We start from the raw sequence: 14,786 nt of genomic DNA, 5'->3' as shown, positions 1-14,786 counted from the left end.
GGGGCAAAGAGGAAGATCAGTATAGTCCATTTATTTACATGTCTGATGCAGCATACCAGAATTACACTGAACACAACATGCCAGTTGATCATTCACAATAGTTGAAAAGTTAGTCAGCATATACTGAGGGACAGACACAACATTTCAACAGACATTTTCAGGAATCCCTAAAGTCAGAGATCATGGTATATCCTAAAAGCAGAAACACTGGATTGAATGTTTCTTTGTCACATTAAATTGAATCAGAGATTAACTTGGAAGATTAACTTTTCTCTCAAAATAAACCAAACCCAGAATTCTGTTTCGTATTTTGGTCAGTTTAAACCCATATATTAAAGGATTCATGACAGGAGGAATCAGCAAAAACTCTATTGCAATGAAGTTTTGAAGACTTTGAGGTAAATCTGTAGAGCCAAATCTCATATACATCAAATCAAAAACAAGTGCTATTACAAATGTAATTAAAGAGACTAAATGGGGCACGCACGTCTGCATAAACTTTGCCCTGTCATCTTTGGACCTCACACATGTTATGATAAGATGCATATACGTCCAGATTATGAAAAACCCATGTGACCCATACATGAAAATTGTAATAAAAGCAACTACATTGTTGGAAAAGGTGTCAGCGCCAGGGCATGCAAGTTTAACAATTATCCAGTTCACACATAAAAGTCTCTTAATGTTTCTACTGCATAACTTTAGTCGTGATGTCAGCACAACATTGATGGAGAAAATGCAGAGCGGTGTAAGCCAGGAGAAACATATCAACTGAGAAAGCCTTTTCTTAGTCATGAAGGCGTGGTAGTGCAGAGGTCGACATATAGCCAGATATCTGTCATAGGCCATAACTGCCAGAATGGACACATCACAGCAAGCAAAAGAGTACATGACAAAAGCCTGTAAAAGACATCCTTCATATGAGATTTCATGAGAAGAGGACAGCAGATCTAAGAGGAATTTGGGGTAGAAACCTGTGGTGCCGTAAAGTCCATTAATGCAGAAAGTGCACAAGAAAATATACATAGGTTCATGTAGAAGAAGAAGAAGAATCAACTTTATTGGCAGTATATATATTTTTACATACACACACTGAATTCGTCTTCTGCATTTGACCCATCCTTAGTTGAACACACACATGCAACACCCGGCAAATTACATGCAGTGAAACACACACAGGAGCAGTGGGCAGCATCAGGCGCCCGGGGAGCATATTGGGGGGTTAAGTGCCTTGCTCAAGGGCACATCAGCCGGCTAATAGAGGGGGGGAGTATTTTTCGCATTAATCACTCCACCACACCCAAATTTTTCCTGCCCGTCCAGTGGGGGAATCGAACCGGTGACCCTCCGATCACAAGCCGCTTCTCCAACCTCTAGGCCACGGCTGCCCCCGTAGGTTTTCATCTAAGATAATGATCATGATGAGAGCGATATTAAAAACCAAAATCACACAATAATACATTAAAGTGAATGTGAAGAGAGTTAGTCTGTAATTCGTTGTCTCATTTAACCCTGATAGAATAAAGCTTCTTACAGTAGAAACATTATCCATTATCAGAGACCACCTGTCTCCTTTGCTTCTGCTTTCTCAGTGTCTGAGCCTACAGAGCATGTTGTCGCACTCTGCTGTTCACTACCTCCACACTTTCTTTTAGCAGCTTTGGCTCCAACAACAAAACACCTGGGAATTCAAACCCTGTTTGCTCCTTTAGCATCAAATAATCCAAACAACCAGCTAATGAGTCTAACCAGCATCAGCACTGATTCTTGAGACAACAGACAATACATGCTGTACACAAAACGGTCTTACAGTACTTAAATGTTACATGTAAAGGAACTGTGTACAGTCATTACATGTATGTATTATTTTAAAAGCACCTACATTTAATAATGCTGTTGGATGTTATTGATATGGATTTGGGCGAGAAGGCCTGGTTCACAGTCTCCATTACAGTTCATTCCAAAGGTGTTGGATGGGGTTGAGGTCAGGACTCTGAGTGGGCCAGTCAAGTTCTTCCACATCAAACTCATCCAGTCGTGTCTTTATGGACCTTGCTTTGTGCACTTGGGCACAGTCATGCTGGATTTGGACAGGGCCTTCTGAAAAAGTTGGAAACGTGGCATTGTCCAAAATGTCAACAACAGCCCCATAAAGAGGTGTGTCTGGATGGTTTTATCTGTATAGTGTATGTAGCCATGTTATCTTGGGCAGTGTTTTTATGTTTTCATGTACTTAACATAAGTAAACTTATTTTGGTATGATGTAAATTTTATCATCGAGGGTGTACACGTAGGCTCTGTGTGGATGTACACGTATGTTACCCTCATTTTTTTTGTAAGCACACGCTACATGCAGCCAATATGCAAGAACAAGGTATGATGTAAGTTTTGCACATAAAACATGTCCAGTAAGTGGACTCCAGGAAGCAGTATAAGAAGAACATCTACACATTTAAAATCTCCACAGATGTTTTGATACACATCTGTTTGGGAATATATTCAGGCCCTGAGACAGTGTCAGAGATAACTTTGTTTTTGGTTGTGGTTTGAATGAACGTGTTGCTCAAATGTTATTCCATTCATTCAGGTATCAAAGACCACTATATATACTATTAACATAATGGGTCTCCACAATACACAGTTTTTCCCCCCTACAAATTCAGCAAGTGTATTTTGAAATTAGATTCATTTTTAATGCAGCAGTAACTGTGCAGCGCAGTGCTGTGTGCAGATACACAAAATGTTTAGTCTTTTCTAGAAGAGGCACCACAATAAAGAAATCTCTGGGTTCACGCAGTTAAGTTTATGAATGAATATGATATGAATAGATATCACAACATCTGGTCAGGTTAATTCAGGTACGTTGTTAAAATACAGTATATGGGTACAATACTGTTTTATATGATGTAAATACATCTGGATGAGGAGCAGGAACAGTGCAGTAAAGAGGAAGACTGATCTTTTTTTTTATTTTTATTTATTTTTTTTTTAGCAGAGCATATTCCTGTTGAGATGGCAGTACAGACTCCTGGTTTGAAATGCTCTGAGTGCATCACATTCAGGGGCAAAGAGGAAGATCAGTATAGTCCATTTATTTACATGTCTGATGCAGCATACCAGAATTACACTGATCATTCACAATAGTTGAAAAGTTAGTCAGCATATACTGAGGGACAGATTACAACACTCAACAGACATTTTCAGGAATCCCTAAAGCCAGAGATCATGGTATATCCTAAAAACAGAAACACTGGACTAACTTAACTCAACTTGCAAAAGCTAATTTTCTTTCAAAATAAACCAAACCTAGAATTCTGTTTCGTATTTTGGTCAGTTTAAACCCATATATTAGAGGATTCATGACAGGAGGAATCAGCAGAAACTCTATTGCAATGAAGTTTTGAAGACTTTGAGGTAAATCTGTGGAGCCAAATCTCATATACATCAAATCAAAAACAAGTGCTATTACAAATGTAATTAAAGAGACTAAATGGGGCACGCACGTCTGCATAAACTTTGCCCTGTCATCTTTGGACCTCACACATGTTATGATAAGATGCATATATGTCCAGAGTATGAAAAACCCGTGTGGCATATAAATGAAAATTGATACATATGCAACTACATTGTTGGAAAAGGTGTCAGCATCAGGGCATGCAAGTTTAACAATTATCCAGTTCACACATAAAAGTCTCTTAATGTTTCTACTACATAACTTTAGTTTTGATGTCAGCACAACACTGATGGAGAAAACGCAGAACGGTGTAAGCCAGGAGAAACATACCAGCTGAGAAAGCCTTTTCTTAGTCATGAAGGCGTGGTAGTGCAGAGGTCGACATATAGCCAGATATCTGTCACAGGCCATAACTGCCAGAATGGACAAATCACAGCAAGCAAAAGAGTACATGACAAAAGCCTGTAAAAGACATCCTTCATATGAGATTTCATGAGAAGAGGACAGCAGATCTAAGAGGAATTTGGGGTAGAAACCTGTGGTGCCATAAAGTCCATTAATGCAGAAAGTGCACAAGAAAATATACATAGGTTCATGTAGGTTTTCATCTAAGATAATGATCATGATGAGAGCGATATTAAAAACCAAAATCACACAGTAACACAGTAAAGTGAATGTGAAGAGAGTTAGTCTGTAATTCGTTGTCTCATTTAACCCTGATAGAATAAAAATTCTTACAGTAGAAACATTATCCATTATCAGAGACCACCTGTCTCCTTTGCTTCTGCTTTCTCAGTGTCTGAGCCTACAGAGCATGTTGTCGCACTCTGCTGTTCACTACCTCCACACTTTCTTTTAGCAGCTTCTTTAGCTCCAACAACAAAACACCTGGGAATTCAAACCCTGTTTACTCCTTTAGGATCAAATGATCCAAACAACCAGCTAATGAGTCTAACCAGCATCAGCACTGATTCTTGAGACAACAGACAATACATGCCGTACACAGAATGACCTTACTGTACTTAAATGTTACATGTAAAGGAACTATGTACAGTCATTACATGTATTATTTTAAAAGCACCTACATTTAATAATGCTGTTAGATGTTATTGATATGGATTTGCTCAGCCTGATCTCACCAAATGACATATGAATAACACATCAATGTCTGAAGTCAGTCTGGTGTTAGTACAATGCATTATTTGCTTTTCACGTGTCATTTAACAGGGTCTGCAATAGCTTTTTCTCTTTTCATTTTTGGCGCACATGACAAAAAAAACGTCAGGTAATGTAAAATAAAAAGCAATGGGTAAGACATAAACAGAACTTTCACCTGGGAAACGAGTGTTTGTGTCCCATCTGAATCTGAAAGTAAATGTTGACCCATTTTAACTTGCACTATATAGACAAAAGTATGGGGGCACCTGACCATTACACCAACAGAGACTTTAATGACACTGAATTCTAAATACATAGACAATTTTGCAGCTTCCACTCTTCTGGGAAGATGTTTCCACAAGATTTTAGGGCGTTTCGGTGAGAATTTTTGACCATTCATGCAGTAGAGCAATCATGAGGTCAGGCACTGATGTTGGGCGAAAAGGCCTGGCTTACAGTCTCCATTACAGTTCATTCCAAAGGTGTTGGATGGGGTTGAGGTCAGGACTCTGAGTGGGCCACTCAAGTTCTTCCACATCAAACTCATCCAGTCGTGTCTTTATGGACCTTGCTTTGTGCACTTGGGCACAGTCATGCTGGATTTGGACAGGGCCTTCCGATAAAGTTGGAAACATGGCATTGTCCAAAATGTCAACAACAGCCCCATAAAGAGGTGTGTCTGGATGGTTTTATCTGTATAGTGTATGTAGCCATGTTAACTTGGGCAATGTTTTTATGTTTTCATGTACTTAACATAAGTAAACTTATTTTGGTATGATGTAAATTTTATCATCGAGGGTGTACATGTAGGCTCTGTGTGGATGTACACGTATGTTACCCTCATTTTTTTAGTAAGCACACACTACAGGCAGCCAATATGCAAGAACAAGGTATGATGTAACTTTTGCACATAAAACATGTCCAGTAAGTGGACTCCAGAAAGCAGTATAAGAAGAACATCAACACATTTAAAATCTCCACAGCTGTTTTGATACACATCTGTTTGGGAATATATTCAGGCCCTGAGACAGTGTCAGAGATAACTTTGTTTTTATTTGTAGTTTGAATGAATGTGTTGCTCAGATGTTAATGCGTTTATTCAGGAACCAAAGACCACTATATATACTATTAACATAATGGGTCTCCACAATACACAGTTTTTCCCCCTACAAATTCAGCAAGTGTATTTTAAAATTAGATTCATTTTTAATGCGACATTAACTGTACAATGCAATGATGTGTGCAGATACACAAAATATTTAGTCTTTTCTAGAAGAGGCACCACAATAAAGAAATCTCTGGGTTCACGCAGTTAAGTTTATGAATGAATATGATATGAATAGATATCACAACATCTGGTCAGGTTAATTCAGGTATGTTGTTAAAATACAGTATATGGGTACAATACTGTTTTATAAGATGTAAATACATGTGGATGAGGAGCAGGAACAATGCAGTCAAGAGGAAGACTGCTTTTTTGTTATTTATTTATTTATTTTTTTAGCAGAGCTTATTCCTGTTGAGATGGCAGTACAGATTCCTGGTTTGAAATGCTCTTAGTGCAACACATTCAGGGGCAAAGAGGAAGATCAGTATAGTCCATTTATTTACATGTCTGATGCAGCATACCAGAATTACACTGAACACAACATGCCAGTTGATCATTCACAATAGTTGAAAAGTTAGTCAGCATATACTGAGGGACAGACACAACATTTCAACAGACATTTTCAGGAATCCCTAAAGTCAGAGATCATGGTATATCCTAAAAGCAGAAACACTGGATTGAATGTTTCTTTGTCACATTAAATTGAATCAGAGATTAACTTGGAAGATTAACTTTTCTCTCAAAATAAACCAAACCCAGAATTCTGTTTCGTATTTTGGTCAGTTTAAACCCATATATTAAAGGATTCATGACAGGAGGAATCAGCAAAAACTCTATTGCAATGAAGTTTTGAAGACTTTGAGGTAAATCTGTAGAGCCAAATCTCATATACATCAAATCAAAAACAAGTGCTATTACAAATGTAATTAAAGAGACTAAATGGGGCACGCACGTCTGCATAAACTTTGCCCTGTCATCTTTGGACCTCACACATGTTATGATAAGATGCATATACGTCCAGATTATGAAAAACCCATGTGACCCATACATGAAAATTGTAATAAAAGCAACTACATTGTTGGAAAAGGTGTCAGCGCCAGGGCATGCAAGTTTAACAATTATCCAGTTCACACATAAAAGTCTCTTAATGTTTCTACTGCATAACTTTAGTCGTGATGTCAGCACAACATTGATGGAGAAAATGCAGAGCGGTGTAAGCCAGGAGAAACATATCAACTGAGAAAGCCTTTTCTTAGTCATGAAGGCGTGGTAGTGCAGAGGTCGACATATAGCCAGATATCTGTCATAGGCCATAACTGCCAGAATGGACACATCACAGCAAGCAAAAGAGTACATGACAAAAGCCTGTAAAAGACATCCTTCATATGAGATTTCATGAGAAGAGGACAGCAGATCTAAGAGGAATTTGGGGTAGAAACCTGTGGTGCCGTAAAGTCCATTAATGCAGAAAGTGCACAAGAAAATATACATAGGTTCATGTAGAAGAAGAAGAAGAATCAACTTTATTGGCAGTATATATATTTTTACATACACACACTGAATTCGTCTTCTGCATTTGACCCATCCTTAGTTGAACACACACATGCAACACCCGGCAAATTACATGCAGTGAAACACACACAGGAGCAGTGGGCAGCATCAGGCGCCCGGGGAGCATATTGGGGGGTTAAGTGCCTTGCTCAAGGGCACATCAGCCGGCTAATAGAGGGGGGGAAGTATTTTTCGCATTAATCACTCCACCACACCCAAATTTTTCCTGCCCGTCCAGTGGGGGAATCGAACCGGTGACCCTCCGATCACAAGCCGCTTCTCCAACCTCTAGGCCACGGCTGCCCCCGTAGGTTTTCATCTAAGATAATGATCATGATGAGAGCGATATTAAAAACCAAAATCACACAATAATACATTAAAGTGAATGTGAAGAGAGTTAGTCTGTAATTCGTTGTCTCATTTAACCCTGATAGAATAAAGCTTCTTACAGTAGAAACATTATCCATTATCAGAGACCACCTGTCTCCTTTGCTTCTGCTTTCTCAGTGTCTGAGCCTACAGAGCATGTTGTCGCACTCTGCTGTTCACTACCTCCACACTTTCTTTTAGCAGCTTTGGCTCCAACAACAAAACACCTGGGAATTCAAACCCTGTTTGCTCCTTTAGCATCAAATAATCCAAACAACCAGCTAATGAGTCTAACCAGCATCAGCACTGATTCTTGAGACAACAGACAATACATGCTGTACACAAAACGGTCTTACAGTACTTAAATGTTACATGTAAAGGAACTGTGTACAGTCATTACATGTATGTATTATTTTAAAAGCACCTACATTTAATAATGCTGTTGGATGTTATTGATATGGATTTGGGCGAGAAGGCCTGGTTCACAGTCTCCATTACAGTTCATTCCAAAGGTGTTGGATGGGGTTGAGGTCAGGACTCTGAGTGGGCCAGTCAAGTTCTTCCACATCAAACTCATCCAGTCGTGTCTTTATGGACCTTGCTTTGTGCACTTGGGCACAGTCATGCTGGATTTGGACAGGGCCTTCTGAAAAAGTTGGAAACGTGGCATTGTCCAAAATGTCAACAACAGCCCCATAAAGAGGTGTGTCTGGATGGTTTTATCTGTATAGTGTATGTAGCCATGTTATCTTGGGCAGTGTTTTTATGTTTTCATGTACTTAACATAAGTAAACTTATTTTGGTATGATGTAAATTTTATCATCGAGGGTGTACACGTAGGCTCTGTGTGGATGTACACGTATGTTACCCTCATTTTTTTTGTAAGCACACGCTACATGCAGCCAATATGCAAGAACAAGGTATGATGTAAGTTTTGCACATAAAACATGTCCAGTAAGTGGACTCCAGGAAGCAGTATAAGAAGAACATCTACACATTTAAAATCTCCACAGATGTTTTGATACACATCTGTTTGGGAATATATTCAGGCCCTGAGACAGTGTCAGAGATAACTTTGTTTTTGGTTGTGGTTTGAATGAACGTGTTGCTCAAATGTTATTCCATTCATTCAGGTATCAAAGACCACTATATATACTATTAACATAATGGGTCTCCACAATACACAGTTTTTCCCCCCTACAAATTCAGCAAGTGTATTTTGAAATTAGATTCATTTTTAATGCAGCAGTAACTGTGCAGCGCAGTGCTGTGTGCAGATACACAAAATGTTTAGTCTTTTCTAGAAGAGGCACCACAATAAAGAAATCTCTGGGTTCACGCAGTTAAGTTTATGAATGAATATGATATGAATAGATATCACAACATCTGGTCAGGTTAATTCAGGTACGTTGTTAAAATACAGTATATGGGTACAATACTGTTTTATATGATGTAAATACATCTGGATGAGGAGCAGGAACAGTGCAGTAAAGAGGAAGACTGATCTTTTTTTTTATTTTTATTTATTTTTTTTTTAGCAGAGCATATTCCTGTTGAGATGGCAGTACAGACTCCTGGTTTGAAATGCTCTGAGTGCATCACATTCAGGGGCAAAGAGGAAGATCAGTATAGTCCATTTATTTACATGTCTGATGCAGCATACCAGAATTACACTGATCATTCACAATAGTTGAAAAGTTAGTCAGCATATACTGAGGGACAGATTACAACACTCAACAGACATTTTCAGGAATCCCTAAAGCCAGAGATCATGGTATATCCTAAAAACAGAAACACTGGACTAACTTAACTCAACTTGCAAAAGCTAATTTTCTTTCAAAATAAACCAAACCTAAAATTCTGTTTCGTATTTTGGTCAGTTTAAACCCATATATTAAAGGATTCATGACAGGAGGAATCAACAGAAACTCTATTGCAATAAAGTTTTGAAGACTTTGAGGTAAATCTGTGGAGCCAAATCTCATATACATCAAATCAAAAATAAGTGCTATTACAAATGTAATTAAAGAGACTAAATGGGGCACGCACGTCTGCATAAACTTTGCCCTGTCATCTTTGGACCTCACACATGTTATGATAAGATGCATATATGTCCAGATTATGAAAAACCCATGTGACACATATATGAAAATTGTAATGTACGCAACTACATTGTTGGAAAAGGTGTCAGCATCAGGGCATGCAAGTTTAACAATTATCCAGTTCACACATAAAAGTTTCCTAATGTTTCTACTACATAACTTTAGTCTTGACGTCAGCACAATATTGGAGGAGAGAATGCAGAGCGGTGTAAGCCAGGAGAAACATACCAGCTGTGAAAGCCTTTTCTTAGTCATGACGGCGTGGTAGTGCAGAGGTCGACATATAGCCAGATATCTGTCATAGGCCATAACTGCCAGAATGGATACATCACAGCAAGCAAAAGAGTACATGACAAAAGCCTGTAAAAGACATCCTTCATATGAGATTTCATGAGAAGAGGACAGCAAATCTAAGAGGAATTTGGGGTAGAAACCTGTGGTGCCATAAAGTCCATTAATGCAGAAAGTGCACAAGAAAATATACATAGGTTCATGTAGGTTTTCATCTAAGATAATGATCATGATGAGAGCGATATTAAAAACCAAAATCACACAGTAACACAGTAAAGTGAATGTGAAGAGAGTTAGTCTGTAATTCGTTGTCTCATTTAACCCTGATAGAATAAAGCTTCTTACAGTAGAAACATTATCCATTATCAGAGACCACCTGTCTCCTCAGTTTCTGCTTTCTCAGTGTCTGAGCCTACAGAGCATGTTGTCGCACTCTGCTGTTCACTACCTCCACACTTTCTTTTAGCAGCTTTGGCTCCAACAGCAAAACACCTGGGAATTCAAACCCTGTTTGCTCCTTTAGCATCAAATGATCCAAACAACCAGCTAATGAGTCTAACCAGCATCAGCACTGATTCTTGAGACAACAGACAATACATGCTGTACACAAAACGGTCTTACAGTACTTAAATGTTACATGTAAAGGAACTGTGTACAGTCATTACATGGATGCATTATTTTAAAAGCACCTACATTTAATAATGCTGTTGGATGTTATTGATATGGATTTGGGCGAGAAGGCCTGGTTCACAGTCTCCATTACAGTTCATTCCAAAGGTGTTGGATGGGGTTGAGGTCAGGACTCTGAGTGGGCCAGTCAAGTTCTTCCACATCAAACTCATCCAGTCGTGTCTTTATGGACCTTGCTTTGTGCACTTGGGCACAGTCATGCTGGATTTGGACAGGGCCTTCTGAAAAAGTTGGAAACATGGCATTGTCCAAAATGTCAACAACAGCCCCATAAAGAGGTGTGTCTGGATGGTTTTATCTGTATAGTGTATGTAGCCATGTTAACTTGGGGAGTGTTTTTATGTTTTCATGTACTTAACATAAGTAAACTTATTTTGGTATGATGTAAATTTTATCATCGAGGGTGTACACGTAGGCTCTGTGTGGATGTACACGTATGTTACCCTCATTTTTTTTGTAAGCACACGCTACATGCAGCCAATATGCAAGAACAAGGTATGATGTAAGTTTTGCACATAAAACATGTCCAGTAAGTGGACTCCAGGAAGCAGTATAAGAAGAACATCTACACATTTAAAATCTCCACAGATGTTTTGATACACATCTGTTTGGGAATATATTCAGGCCCTGAGACAGTGTCAGAGATAACTTTGTTTTTGGTTGTGGTTTGAATGAACGTGTTGCTCAAATGTTATTCCATTCATTCAGGAATCAAAGACCACTATATATAGTATTAACATAACGGGTCTCCACAATACACAGTTTTTCCCCCCTACAAATTCAGCAAGTGTATTTTGAAATTAGATTCATTTTTAATGCAGCAGTAACTGTGCAGCGCAGTGCTGTGTGCAGATACACAAAATGTTTAGTCTTTTCTAGAAGAGGCACCACAATAAAGAAATCTCTGGGTTCACGCAGTTAAGTTTATGAATGAATATGATATGAATAGATATCACAACATCTGGTCAGGTTAATTCAGGTACGTTGTTAAAATACAGTATATGGGTACAATACTGTTTTATATGATGTAAATACATCTGGATGAGGAGCAGGAACAGTGCAGTAAAGAGGAAGACTGATCTTTTTTTTTATTTTTTTTTTTTTATTTTTTTAGCAGAGCATGTTCCTGTTGAGATGGCAGTACAGACTCCTGGTTTGAAATTCTCTGAGTGCATCACATTCAGGGGCAAAGAGGAAGATCAGTATAGTCCATTTATTTACATGTCTGATGCAGCATACCAGAATTACACTGATCATTCACAATAGTTGAAAAGTTAGTCAGCATATACTGAGGGACAGATTACAACACTCAACAGACATTTTCAGGAATCCCTAAAGCCAGAGATCATGGTATATCCTAAAAACAGAAACACTGGACTAACTTAACTCAACTTGGAAAAGCTAATTTTCTTTCAAAATAAACCAAACCTAAAATTCTGTTTCGTATTTTGGTCAGTTTAAACCCATATATTAAAGGATTCATGACAGGAGGAATCAACAGAAACTCTATTGCAATAAAGTTTTGAAGACTTTGAGGTAAATCTGTGGAGCCAAATCTCATATACATCACATCAAAAACAAGTGCTATTACAAATGTAATTAAAGAGACTAAATGGGGCACGCACGTCTGCATAAACTTTGCCCTGTCATCTTTGGACCTCACACATGTTATGATAAGATGCATATATGTCCAGATTATGAAAAACCCATGTGACACATATATGAAAATTGTAATGTACGCAACTACATTGTTGGAAAAGGTGTCAGCATCAGGGCATGCAAGTTTAACAATTATCCAGTTCACACATAAAAGTTTCCTAATGTTTCTACTACATAACTTTAGTCTTGATGTCAGCACAATATTGGAGGAGAGAATGCAGAGCGGTGTAAGCCAGGAGAAACATACCAGCTGAGAAAGCCTTTTCTTAGTCATGAAGGCGTGGTAGTGCAGAGGTCGACATATAGCCAGATATCTGTCATAGGCCATAACTGCCAGAATGGACAAATCACAGCAAGCAAAAGAGTACATGACAAAAGCCTGTAAAAGACAACCTTCATATGAGATTTCATGAGAAGAGGACAGCAGATCTAAGAGGAATTTGGGGTAGAAACCTGTGGTGCCATAAAGTCCATTAATGCAGAAAGTGCACAAGAAAATATACATAGGTTCATGTAGGTTTTCATCTAAGATAATGATCATGATGAGAGCGATATTAAAAACCAAAATCACACAGTAACACAGTAAAGTGAATGTGAAGAGAGTTAGTCTGTAATTTGTTGTCTCATTTAACCCTGATAGAATAAAGCTTCTTACAGTAGAAACATTATCCATTATCAGAGACCACCTGTCTCCTTTGCTTCTGCTTTCTCAGTGTCTGAGCCTACAGAGCATGTTGTCGCACTCTGCTGTTCACTACCTCCACACTTTCTTTTAGCAGCTTTGGCTCCAACAACAAAACACCTGGGAATTCAAACCCTGTTTGCTCCTTTAGCATCAGATGATCCAAACAACCAGCTAATGAGTCTAACCAGCATCAGCACTGATTCTTGATATAAAGGACAAAACATTAAAGATGTGAAAAAGTATTACAGAGATTAAAAATATATCAATTCATAATAAATGTACTCAAATGTTATATCTAAAGGACCTGTTACATTTATTTAATATTTTAAAAATAACTTTACGATAATTTGTTAAAATTGAGGCTCTGCATTATTTGCTTTTCACATGTCATTTAACAGGGCCTCTGTTGAGGTTTCCTCTTGTCATTTTTGGCACACATGACAGAAAAACATCAGGTGATCTGGGCTACAAAGCGATGGGTCAAACACACCCAGGTAACAAGTATGTGTGTCCCATCTGAATCCGCAAGTAAAGGTTGACATATTTTAACTTGTGTCCTCAAGGTAACTTGTGTAGCGTTTTTATGTTTTCTTGTACTTAACACAAATAAACTTATTTTAACATTATGTAAATTTCGTAAACAGAATGTACATGTAGGCTTTGCGCCAACATCCACGTACCGTACCATAATTGTTTTTCTGTAAACAGCAATATAAGTTTTGCACATGAAGCACATCCACCAAGTGGACTCCAGAAAGCAAGATAAGTTGAACATTCACTCATCCCTGGTGTCCACAGCTGTTCTTATACATATCTGTTTGGGAGTATATTCAGGCCCTGAGGCAGTGGTCAGAGATAACTCTGATAGCTGGACTTGATTTTTGTGTTGCTCAAATGCTTTTCCATTCATTCAACAACCAGAGAGCATTGCATTTGATTCCATCTGCCCCCATCTGTCCCACAGCTCTTCACATCCAGCAACTGTCCGGTCTGACTGGGTGGGAGGCTGAATGAATGACTTTTACCCAAGTGCCTCATGCATGGCATCAAACCACAGTCAGGTGTGGTTTGCTGAGGTCTCACCTGAGCCCATGTGTCTACAAACAGCAAGGTCAGTTTTAGCAGAATTCATATTGACCAGTAACAGAATAGTCTCCGTCAGAGAATAGTCTGTCTCTAGATCACAGGCATGTCAAACGCGTTTTTTACCTACACGTGTGCCAAATTCTTGAATTTCCCTCGGGATCAATAAACTATCTATCCATCTATCTACGTCTCATGCAACAGATGCAGTTGTCTGCAACGGCCCCATGCAGGCTTGCGTCTCAGCTGTATCTTTGGGGTACTAAACTGCGTTAGTTAAGTTCAAGTAGTACGCCTGTACTGCAAAAATGTTGTCAGTGACATGTCACTCACAAGTCTGAGTCTATTATTTACTAAAAATGTATTAAAACTTTTTCGCACTCAGGCAGTAAAAAAACAGTGCAAACAGCAAAAATAACTTAGCTTATAAAATTCACAACTTACCTCCGTTAATTCTTTCCACCCTTTGCTCTGATGATCTTACAGTGTGGAATAGGCAAATACAGCAGCAAGTTTCAGTTTCGTCTGAGTTGATGGTTTCTTACCAGATGCTTTTGATGAAGTTGACGCTGCTTCTTCATCCTTGCGCATTGTCTGGCTATCGTCGTATTCCGGTTTGTGCTTGCGTTTGAGGTG

At 38.6% G+C, this 14,786-nt stretch overlaps 5 protein-coding genes across 5 annotated transcripts; all 5 read right to left on the bottom strand.

Annotated features, from left to right (window-relative positions):
• Positions 1-109: 109 nt before the first annotated feature.
• Positions 110-1,639, bottom strand: LOC124066792 (olfactory receptor 142-like). The gene is made up of 3 exons (XM_046403557.1): positions 1,400-1,639; positions 291-1,041; positions 110-123 (listed from the first exon to the last, which is right to left on the bottom strand). Exons 1-3 carry the CDS (start codon positions 1,550-1,552, stop codon positions 110-112), a joined length of 918 nt encoding a protein of 305 aa, XP_046259513.1. The 5' UTR covers positions 1,553-1,639.
• Positions 1,640-3,265: 1,626 nt separating this feature from the next.
• LOC124066791 (olfactory receptor 142-like) lies at positions 3,266-4,297 on the bottom strand. Its single transcript, XM_046403556.1, has one exon. The coding sequence runs from the start codon at positions 4,208-4,210 to the stop codon at positions 3,266-3,268; it is 945 nt and encodes a 314-aa protein (XP_046259512.1). The 5' UTR covers positions 4,211-4,297.
• Positions 4,298-6,294: 1,997 nt separating this feature from the next.
• On the bottom strand, positions 6,295-7,825 carry LOC124066790 (olfactory receptor 142-like). The gene is made up of 3 exons (XM_046403555.1): positions 7,586-7,825; positions 6,476-7,226; positions 6,295-6,308 (listed from the first exon to the last, which is right to left on the bottom strand). Exons 1-3 carry the CDS (start codon positions 7,736-7,738, stop codon positions 6,295-6,297), a joined length of 918 nt encoding a protein of 305 aa, XP_046259511.1. The 5' UTR covers positions 7,739-7,825.
• Positions 7,826-9,451: 1,626 nt separating this feature from the next.
• LOC124066789 (olfactory receptor 142-like) lies at positions 9,452-10,428 on the bottom strand. Its single transcript, XM_046403553.1, has one exon. It carries the CDS (start codon positions 10,394-10,396, stop codon positions 9,452-9,454), a length of 945 nt encoding a protein of 314 aa, XP_046259509.1. The 5' UTR covers positions 10,397-10,428.
• A 1,677-nt stretch (positions 10,429-12,105) lies between these two features.
• Positions 12,106-13,142, bottom strand: LOC124067209 (olfactory receptor 10G4-like). The gene has a single exon (XM_046404364.1). It carries the CDS (start codon positions 13,053-13,055, stop codon positions 12,111-12,113), a length of 945 nt encoding a protein of 314 aa, XP_046260320.1. The 5' UTR covers positions 13,056-13,142; the 3' UTR covers positions 12,106-12,110.
• Positions 13,143-14,786: the final 1,644 nt, after the last annotated feature.

The sequence above is a fragment of the Scatophagus argus genome, chromosome 11 (assembly GCF_020382885.2).
Source record: "Scatophagus argus isolate fScaArg1 chromosome 11, fScaArg1.pri, whole genome shotgun sequence".
NCBI lineage: Eukaryota > Metazoa > Chordata > Actinopteri > Scatophagidae > Scatophagus > Scatophagus argus.
Note: the sequence above shows the minus strand (reverse complement) of the source record. Positions and strands in the feature narration are given on the sequence as shown.